The following is a 10,484-nucleotide window of genomic DNA, read 5'->3' as shown; positions in this document are numbered from 1 at the left end:
CTTTGAAAGCAGATAAGACGCTGCGGAAAGTAGAATGTCACAAGATATTGAAGGAATTGAAAAAGAAATAGAAACTGAATTAAGCAGAATCAGTGTTTCCTCTTTTGAAGCAGATGATCCTGAGATAGAGGTATCAGATGACGCTTTGAGTGACAGTGAGACAGTAAGTATTCAGTGGGCTAAAACTGCTTCTATTTCTGCTTCAAAGTAGTACGGGCGTTGGGAAGCCTTCTCTGATGAATGAACTGACATACCTAACCTGAGGATTTCTTCTGAAAAGTAGTCTCAATAGTATTGCTCCATGAAAAATGTAACCACCAATGGTGACAAGACAATAAAAGAGATGAATATCAGCATTCTGCTTAAGTAAGAAAATCGGATGTGTAGATAATGATTTGTTTTAGAATCCTCTGAAGCTGGCAGATGTTATTAAAGCTAATGAAGTAAATTAAATCTGGATGAATAAGCCAGTGATTCTTCATTTAAAATCTTACAAGAGACTGTCTTATTTTTTAAGACTTCCTGATACTAATTTCATATAAATTGGTGCTTCAAATCCTCTTTTTTTGGATCACTTCTCATTTTGGGGCAAGATTTTCCTCTGAAATCCCATCAGTTATTTGGGTCTTTTTCAGTTATTTTAATCTTTCAGACTCGTAGCAAAAGGATTGATCTGTAGGATATTAGGGTAGATGATATTGGTCACATGTGACCATAAATCATATGTTCGATGTGACATAAAGATAGGCAAAGGCATCAGTGATAATTATTTATGCACTGACATACTGAATGCCAGCAATGTTTACCACAATTTACACATCTGAGAGAAGGCAGTCCATTTTCCCAAATCCTTGCAGTAAAAGACAATCTTTTGAATAGGAAGTATCTATGTAATAAAGAAAGTTGAAGCATCTGATTTACATGCATACTTTAAACATTAGTAAATTTAGAACTAATTTTTATTTTTTGAAGAGTGAATATTTTTAAGAAAAATTTCATGTGCATCATAGGTATTTGTTAATTTTTGTTTTAACCTTTTCCTTAATTTCTTGGTCCAACACAATTATAATGAAAATGTTAATTGAAATATGTTTCTGAAGATACTGAAAGATAAGTTGCTAAAATGTGTTCCAATAAAAATTTAATTAGAACATAATTGAAAATGAGAATTATTAATTATGCAGTGGGTGATAAGACAATGGAAAAAGTGTATGAATTTGGAACAATTTTGGTAGGAACTGGTACTAAATCTCCATCAGTGCTTTATAGGTGAAGCCAAAATTAGTCTATTCTTGCATGTCATGTATTTGTGAGATTAAAATGTAGACTTTACGTCAAAATAAAGTGTTTTTCTAGATTTCAGATGACTTGCCAGAATCAGTTCTCTCCTATTTAAACTTTATAAAGAGCAGAAATCAAGATGCTGAAAAGCTTATACTGCAAGACTTAGAAGATGAAGAAACTACAAGTAAGCAGGGATCACAGTTAAAATATTGATGTACCTCATCTTGCCAGTGGAAGGTAGACTAACAATCACCAGTAAAACAATGCAAACTCATAAGTAGAGCAAGCAGTGAAATCTATTGCATCAGCTTCTGAATGCATGCTGAATAGGAATAAAACCATGCAATGCTGTCTTCTAGGATTAACATCTGAGTATGAATTGAATTTTTCTAAAAACGCATCTGATGCTAAACCATAGATCGAGGCAAGTTGCAGGATCACTCTCTGAAACAGGACCTGGCCCAGACTCTTCATAAGAATTTAAAATGAAGTCACTAGGAGCTGAAGTTAAGAGTTCAGATACAACTGAACACCATAGGATGTGTTTAAAGTCTGTCTTTAGAGATATCCAAGCTAGCATTAAATGAAATGACCTTGTAACTGGGAACAATAGTGCTGTGTCAGCTCTGTGACTGAAGCCAAGCTCATAGTTTATATGCCAGAGAGCTGGCATTGTCTGTTCTGTTCTAGTTTTTCACATCATCTTGGCTTTCACACTCATTTAGTGTAATGGTCTTTGTGAGCAAAAGTTCCATATTGTCTATACGTTTTGATATTTGAGAAAAGTTTCTTTTTATCCTTTTTTTTGTACTGGACACTTTTTCATTATTTTTGTAGTTCTTTTTCAGTTTTTGACCTATCTGATACAAATTCTACTGTATTTTTCTGCACAGAAAATGTTCTCCTGTGTTCTATGCTCTGGAATTCTCTTTCATATTTGCTGTCACCAGATTCTTACAATATCATTGTGTCTGTTCCAGTTACACATATTTGCTGCTTTTAATGTAGATGAATGACTCCCAAATATATTTGAGTAAAATTGGGAAGGGTGGGGGTTAAGAGTTTTAAAGGAGAAAATGCTTTATTTTAGCGTAAAGAAATATAGTAGCTAAGCAGTATAGAGCAGAACTGAGTACTGATATGGGATTTTCTCTCTGTGTACTAAATTATGTATTCATTTCTTCTTTAGATAACATTTATGGAGTAGTTTCCTGCCATGCTTCAGATTACTTGGCAGAATTGGCTTTGGAATATAATGAAGATCCAGAAGAATTAAAAAAAAGGGTATTCCCTATTTAAACAATATTTATGGTGAACAAAATTCTATTAAGTAATCTAGATAACTTAAATTTGTTTTGTTGGCCTCCTAAGGAGACCAAGATTTGTTCAGTTCTGTTTCTGTAAAACTATCCATAAAGTATTAAGAAGAGTTTGTATATGCAGTTCTTTAGAACTGGGACATCAGCTGTAATACACCATGTCTATAAGTTTTAAAATTTTGAATAAATTATCTGCATCAGTAGTTGAGATGCTGAGCACAAAAATTAACAAAATTAAACAAAACTGAATATTGTTAATTATTTGTAGAATATTATCCTAATAGTATGCTAACACTTTTAAACTTCTCTAATCTTATTCTTTTTATGATGATCAGGCTGATGTGCTACTATTAATCTTGCTCCTAATATATTCCATTATTTTATATAAAATGTAAACATAATAATGTCTATAAGTTTCAAAGACAAATCAAGAGTTATGAGCCTGAGTTCTTTTATATTTTCATAGGATTTGACTGAATAACTTGCTGAAGTTCTTAAAAAACATAAACCTGTATATAATTTAATCACTTTTAATTTGTCGTCTGGCTTTTATTAGTGAGCACTTTTGCAACCATGATTTTTTGCTCTCAGAAGACTATTGTTTAGAACAGCACAATTTATGTGACTTCAGCTGCATTACAAATATTAATATATGCCCCAAGCATGTGATAAACAGATGATAAATGAGCAGGAGTAGATTACTCCTTGCCAATAAAGAACAAAGAAAGAAATATAGCAATCTTTGTGCCCATAGCATTATTTTAAAATAGACTTCTTAAAAATTTACTCTGTAACTAGTTCTTCCCCTATGTGCATAACAGTATTAATGCATAAATATAGTGTTTAGTTCCACAGAAAGTAAAACAAGTCCCAAATGCAAAACATTCATTTTTCCAAGACAAAATGTAAAATATATTAAAAAGCCACATAGAAATATTATGCTTTTGGGGAAATACTCCAATATTTATTACTCAAGAAAACAATATTTTGACTGATACGTTTGCATTATTCAGTGTCTAAGGATTCCAGTCAGTAGTAAGTTTCTTATTATTGTACTTGTCATATGATGAAAAGCTTATCCTTGTTCTGGAAATTTTTATAATGTTATACTTTTAATTTTGCTTCTTCGTTCTTAATGACAATATTAAACTATATTAGGTACTACTTGAAATTGAAAATGAAGACTTGCAGATTGCTACAACATGTAGTTATAATAGTCAGTCCACCAGTGATGAAGTGGTCACTGATGACCATTTTGTTACAGGTAAGCAAACGCATTAGTTGTTTGGCTGAGTTGATCTTTAGCATCATATCACTATTTCCTGATTTTTTGTTTTCAAGAGTATCATAACATTCTTTGTAAAGAATTACACATTACAGTATGCAATAGATTTTGATACGTCATTAATTGGACATGAGCAAATGCCTGTGCTTTTATTTCATTTCAGGATCACAAAATTATCCTAGTCTTTACTGTCCTGATAGAAATTTATTTCAAAAAACACTACCCAAAAGTGATTTTAAATAATTATGAATACAAATGGAAGCCAGATTGGAGGCACAAAGCAGGTTGTGGTTTGGCCACAACTTCTTTTACTTTTTTTATAGTTGTGTTGGCTGGGAACATTTCCCTTCACCATGGCCTTTGCATGTTTTGGGGTGGAGTGCATCAGTTATCAAACCCCTACTGATAGCCACAGAAGGCATTCATCCTGAAACCAAATTGTAATCCTGAAATATGCACTGGTAGAATAAGCATGATTGTAGCAGAGTCAGTAAGTCTGTGTCATGATAATAAGATACGTCCGATAGAAAAGAGCGGCATTGTAGTTCTGATTTCCACATTATGTATGTGGATATATGTTGCTGGCTGTATCAGCACAGAAGCCTTTCCTTGTCAATACTTTAAGACTGTTTAATGTCCCCCAGTGCTTATTAGGAAATTGAATAAAAGGTTTGCTTGGTTTATTACAAATTCATAGCTGATGTTGAAATGAGCATAAGCCTTACTCATCGTGAAGTAGAAGAAAAGTGTAGACAAGAATTTGAGCAGTGGGAGAAAACACAAAAGGAGCTTGAAGACGAGGAGAGGAAAAAGTGGAAAGCTGAGAGGGAAGCACAGGAAAAACAGAATGAAGAAGAACATGCAAGAAGGGTGCAGCGTCTACAGGAATTTGAGGCTGAAAGAATAAAGTTAGAGCTTCTTCATAAGGTAATTAATGATATTGAAGCCAATCTGTTCCTGTCTAGACTATCTGAATTCAAGATCTAATGTGAAAAAGAGAGTACTATCCCAAACTGTATGACTGTCCTAAACTCCGTCTACTTGTGATACCAAAGTGAGATGTAAGACATATTTAAGTACAGTCCATTGGGTTTTATGCATTTATTGCTTTGATCAACAGTGCATGAATATGCTATGCTAAATGTTAAATTATTCTTTAGGCTTTGCCCTTACTAACTTTTTCTATTATGACACCAACCAAAGTACCAGAAACGAGAGTTGTGCTAAATTACTCACAAATGAAAAATGGTCATTGTACCTTAATAGAAAATACTTACTTACTTTGGACCTCCCACCCTAATTTCACATTTAGATGAAAAATCATGGGTGAAGTAATCTGAACCAAAATCATTCAGTTCAGAAATGCTGGTGCTGTGCTTCATGAAGGTAAAAGTTGCAATACTCCCTTTTCTGTCTGTATTTGGGAAACTGAGTCAGGCATCATCTACTGAGTTCTGCCACAACAGAACATAACTCCACATGTTGACTGGTTGCCGAGTATCTAGTTGTGTTTTGCTATAGTGCATGCTGAAGGATAAAATTTGATAGCTCTCCATAAAGGAGCATAAGAACGTGTAAGAATGTAACCCTCACACATAATACTTGTGGGGCCACAGTATTTTATTATTTAGCTTAAATATTTGTGTTCTGAGAGATGCATTAACACTGCATTTTCAGTTAACTAATTTGTAACTTTCTGAAGAGGTGGGCATCTTTGTCCCAGCAAGGTAATTCAAGTCACCAAAATTAAGGAAGGGCTTAGTAAGTGAAAAGACCTTTGATCTCTGAAGTTCAGTGTCTGATATAGCTCACTTTTCAACAGGCCATAAAATTGATTAGGTTTCCTCTGCTCTTTATCCCACATAATTTTGATGTAGAATGGCTTGCTTTCTCTAGACAAGGTGGGGCATGTCCCCGTCTAGACACCTTGGTAGTGCTGTCACTAGTGCACTCTTTGGAGGTCCAAGATGGAGACCAACTTCCCCCATTACAGAAGGATCTAGATGTCTAGCCTCCTATTATCTGAATAGCATGCTTCTAAACATGCATGAAAAAGAGTGCTTAGGCACCTGGGAGACTTTGTGCTCCAAGTTGGAAGTGCTAGTTTGTTTATACTGGTTCCTTCATGTCCTGCTGTGCATTTGATTTTGCTGCTACTGATTTATTTTGGTTCCACCAGGAGTTATGTGGTTCTGGATCAGCCTCTGGTTTTTAGGTACTTACTGTCTCCTAATTTTCAGTCAGATATAATTCCAGATCATTCAGGTTTTTCTTCTGACTGAGAATATGTTGGGCAAGGAGGGAAATGCTATTTATTTGCATGTAATGAGAAAATAGACTTGAACTTTCATTTTCAGTTGAGAAACAATTTCAGTGAAAAAAATTTCTTTAGCTTTACTAAACAAAATTCGTGTTTGAGAGATTTTAAGATTATCAATAACATACCATTGCAGTTAAAGGGGGATTGTTCATGCTACTTTCAGAGTGTTTATTTCTGTTGTGTTTCTATTATCTACCTGTACTTTGAATGGTTGTTTCATAAGCATAGTTTTCATCTTCAATAATAGTACAGAATTTGAAGAGGAAGGTGGCAGTTGTTTGGGTCAGTACCAAGATGCTGACTCTCTGAAGGTACGCATCTTTCAGTATGTGGCCAAATCTGCATTACCGATGCAAGTGTTATTTTGATCTTCACATAGCTGAGTTTATAATTTTAATTCAGGCATTTGCAAAAGTGGACCATTGGAGAGAGGGTGATTTGTGATGTTTCAGGTTTTGTACAATATTCATTTAAGTTAATTTGTTGTGCAGAAACACCAAACTGCAACAGAAGGTGAGTTACAGAAAGAAAGGAAAGCTTGGAGAGACAAAATCATGCAACATGAGGTAAGATTCAATGAGCTTTTGTCAAAAGACGAAAGCTTGTGAGGTTACTATCTTATGTTTGAGAATAAATGTTATTCCAGAACAGTAAATACACCAGATTCTATTTATTAATGATAAATATGTACCAACACCTGCCCTATTTTAAAAGTGGTTGAAGTCTATCCTAATTGTTTTGGCCTAGGAATTGATCATGAAAATACAGTTGCAAATGGAAGAGGAGAAAAAGGCCTTGGAAGAGCAGAAAGCAAAAGAAAGACAACACCTGGCAGAACAACAGAATACAGCAGCTGTGAAAATCCAAGCTAGATTTAGATCATTTTTAGTCCACAAAAAATATGCTCCCATCTTAAAAGAATGGAAAGATGAAATAAAAAAGAAGCAGAAAATACTGGAAGAAATAGAGAGAGAAATGAAAGAAAAAGAGGAAAAAATGAAGAGACGAATGGAAGAAAATAGGCTAAAGAAAGAAGAGGAAAAAAAGAGACAAGAAGAACTTGAAAGACAAGAACATTTGGAACAGATGAGGAGGCATGAGGAATATGAGAAAAAGAAAGAAAGCGTGAAACTTGAAAGAGAAAACCAGTTGCAAATAAGAAGAGAAGAACAGAGAAAACTAGGAGAAAAAAGAGCAAAAGCTGTGATGAGTAAAAGGAGAGAAAACAACAAAGAAAACATAAAAAAGGATAAGCAGATAGAAAATACAGAAGTAATAAGAGAACAGAAAAAGGAACTAAATAAGCAAGTAGAGGAACAAAAAGAAAAACAGACTGAAATGATGGGTGAAACAAATAATTGGATGATTCCAGCAGAAAGAAATATGACACCAAGACCCAATATGCTAGGCTCTGAGAAGAAGGAACACTTTTCTCAAGTGAATATTGAGAACATGTACATAAATTCAGTAACACATGCAGAAGAAAATTACTCACAAACTAGACATCTTAATAAAGCTCCAAAGAGTCATACTTCAAAGGGTGAATCTGATAATTCTGGAGACAATGACATGGTAGACAATAAGGCAAACAATATATGCAGCAGTCCACCAAATGTCCAGCCAAATGCTTGTAATAGAGAAGTCAAAAATCAATTTTCTCAGTCTGAAACAATGAAGGAAAATGCGTTTCTAACAGGAAATGCTAATGAGGAAGTCAGAGAGACCTGGGATAGAATTCAAGATGCAGATGAGCATTCCCATAGACTCATGCTTCCTGATGATATTCAGAAGAAGAGAATAAACTGGATGAACACATGTAAATCTTGGTCTAAAATATTTGAAGAAAACCAAAGAAAGCAAACTACTATAAAAAAAGAACGAAGGAAAAGTTCAGTTAGCAAGATGCCTCCATTAAATACACAAAAGATAATTCATAGTGGCCCTTGGAGTACTCTGCAGCAGGTAACTATTCAGAAGATTTAGAATGCAATGGGAAGCCATACCATCCCTTTCTTTTTTCTTTTTTTTTTTTTTTTAATTTGGTATGTTAGCAGAATGCTGTTTCGGAACAGGAGGAGATTATAATTGAGCAGAATATAGATCTCAGTGAGTGTTCCTCTGCACAAGTGCAGAGTAAGGGCAATGAGAGTGACTTTTGAATTCCTATGAGCACTGTGGAGCAGGCTGGTGTGGTGTTAGTCTTCAGATGATCAAGCATCTTAAACCTGTAAAAAGCAGGAGCTCCTAGCTCCTATTTTCTGCTAAATTAATATGGTCTTGCCTTTGAGGGTCCACACTTCAGCTCCTGCTCATCTAGCCCCTCTAGAGCTTTGAGAAGACTAGTCTCTTCCAGAAGCAAGACATTGCTGATCAGCTTATAAATGGTATTTTGCCAAAAAGAACATCTCTTGGTTCCCAGCACTTACTTTTCTTACCACTTACTAACTTACCACTGTATGTTTGCTCTGTGCTCTTGTCACGGTATCCACTGTGAGATAACATACTAGACTATATACACTTTATATGTATAGTTTATGAACTATTGCATACTCACTCACTTGTTATTTATGATAGCGTGATGGGAAACAATTCACACTATTCCGCTTTGCTTAGTGTTAATCTTGCATCCATTTCAATTCAATGTCATTAACAAAGCATCGGTATTATTTATTTTAAGGTGGAGGCTAAAATCAGATTCTTTTCATAATAACATTTTCCCATTTAACAGATCAAACCCATCATTGCCATCCTTTTCTATATGAAAGGATTAACATTAGTTGTTTGCATTTTCTAAAGCGTTAGTAGAATGTAGTTTTGGTCTCTTTTTCTTTTTAAAGAAAATAACCATAATTTGACATTGTACAATGAATGTTCAATACACAAACAATTAATTTTATTTATCAATAAATGCATGTAGATCACAGCACTTACACTTGAAGATTTGCCAGCTTGTAGCCTCTCCACGTTATCTGAATGTTCAAATCTTCAAGTTTTGACTCTGAGACGCTGCGGACTAGTTGCGCTGGAAGGACTAAGTAGCTGCAAAGACCTAAAGTATATCAATGTGGAGGTACCAAGCATTTTTGATTCTTCATACATGCTGGGGAGAACTGCCAGTTTTGCTGCTTAGGTGGTTATGCAGTTGCGTCCGACTCGATATATAACTTTTAGTGCCTTAAGAACATAGAAATATCAACAAAATACTTGCAAATGTGAACAAAGTTATACCAGGAAATGTGCATTGCATATAACACTTTGTGTTGTACTAAAGCAACATCCTGCAAATGAATCAAGCTATACTAAGAAAAGTGCCTGATAGTATCAGTCTAGGAATAGTGTTAGTATGGCACAGTGATAGATCTTTGTTATCTCAGTCTCTCTGATTCATGAGTGGGCAAATGCCATTTGCTGTAGCAGGTGCTCAGCTTAAGCAGGAGTAGGTAGAAGGAAGAGTCCTTTGCAATACACACCTTGAATATTAATTAAAATTACTTCCATATATGCTCAAGGAACATGAGTGAACGTGGAATATGGTGAGTTACACTAGAGGCATAATGTCTAGGTACTTGCTACTGCAGTGTCTCACATGACCTTGTAAATTTAATGACTAAAGAAAACATTTTGCTCTGTGATGCATCTTAGTTCCAGAACTTGACAAATTACATGAAACAACTCTGTTCACATTTCTTATTTCATGTGTTTTAACAATACCAATTCACAAGAAAGTTAATATGTCCTTATTATTCATAGAAACTTGAATGTTTCTGCTTGCCCAGTAACTGGTGTTCTTTCCAAAGTATGGGACTTTTGGTTTTGTTTTTTTTAATTAAATTTGGAGAAGAGAGCCGATAATTAAAGTTAAAGAAGTGTTGTCTGTCCAGTAATTAGAGCTTTGTAATAGGGCAGGTTGCAATACCTATATCCTTTTCTCACTTCTCTTATCTATTCAGAACATAATTTCTGGGATTTGATAATTCTGGGTACCTCAAAATACAAGAGCAAAGAATTAGTATAAGGGTGTAATATATACCTAAGCTGCCAGTGTTACTAAGATTGATATTAGGTAGATTACTAAGGTATTTATAGTGAATTATTTTAGATCAAATATTGTCTCTTACAGAACAGTTTCAGTTTTGTGGTTTGCTTTTTTAATCTTAAAATGTTAATGCTTTAAATAACATACAGGATTGCCTTACTGGGATATGGCAGAATAATTTATTTAAGGAGAAAACTCTTAGATATACTTTATGCTTTATTAATAATTTAATAATAATAT

The 10,484-nt window shown here is 34.4% G+C and overlaps 1 protein-coding gene across 1 annotated transcript in view; it reads left to right on the top strand.

The window, feature by feature from the left end:
- The window catches only part of LRRIQ1 (leucine-rich repeats and IQ motif containing 1), a gene marked incomplete at its 3' end in the record, with an annotated part of 28,382 nt that continues 17,898 nt past the window's right edge, over positions 1 to 10,484 (top strand). Inside the window, exons 1-8 of the mRNA XM_010284011.1 lie at positions 1 to 163; positions 1,357 to 1,468; positions 2,474 to 2,568; positions 3,762 to 3,867; positions 4,586 to 4,815; positions 6,700 to 6,774; positions 6,956 to 8,170; positions 9,126 to 9,278. Of these exons, the coding sequence (XP_010282313.1) occupies positions 35 to 163; positions 1,357 to 1,468; positions 2,474 to 2,568; positions 3,762 to 3,867; positions 4,586 to 4,815; positions 6,700 to 6,774; positions 6,956 to 8,170; positions 9,126 to 9,278 (2,115 nt within the window). The remainder of the gene's footprint in view (positions 164 to 1,356; positions 1,469 to 2,473; positions 2,569 to 3,761; positions 3,868 to 4,585; positions 4,816 to 6,699; positions 6,775 to 6,955; positions 8,171 to 9,125; positions 9,279 to 10,484) is intronic.

This window comes from Phaethon lepturus, unplaced genomic scaffold, assembly GCF_000687285.1.
Source record: "Phaethon lepturus isolate BGI_N335 unplaced genomic scaffold, ASM68728v1 scaffold8213, whole genome shotgun sequence".
In the NCBI taxonomy this organism is placed as follows: domain Eukaryota; kingdom Metazoa; phylum Chordata; class Aves; order Phaethontiformes; family Phaethontidae; genus Phaethon; species Phaethon lepturus.
The sequence above is the reverse complement of the archived record's forward strand: the minus strand, read 5'-3'. Positions and strand labels throughout refer to the sequence as shown.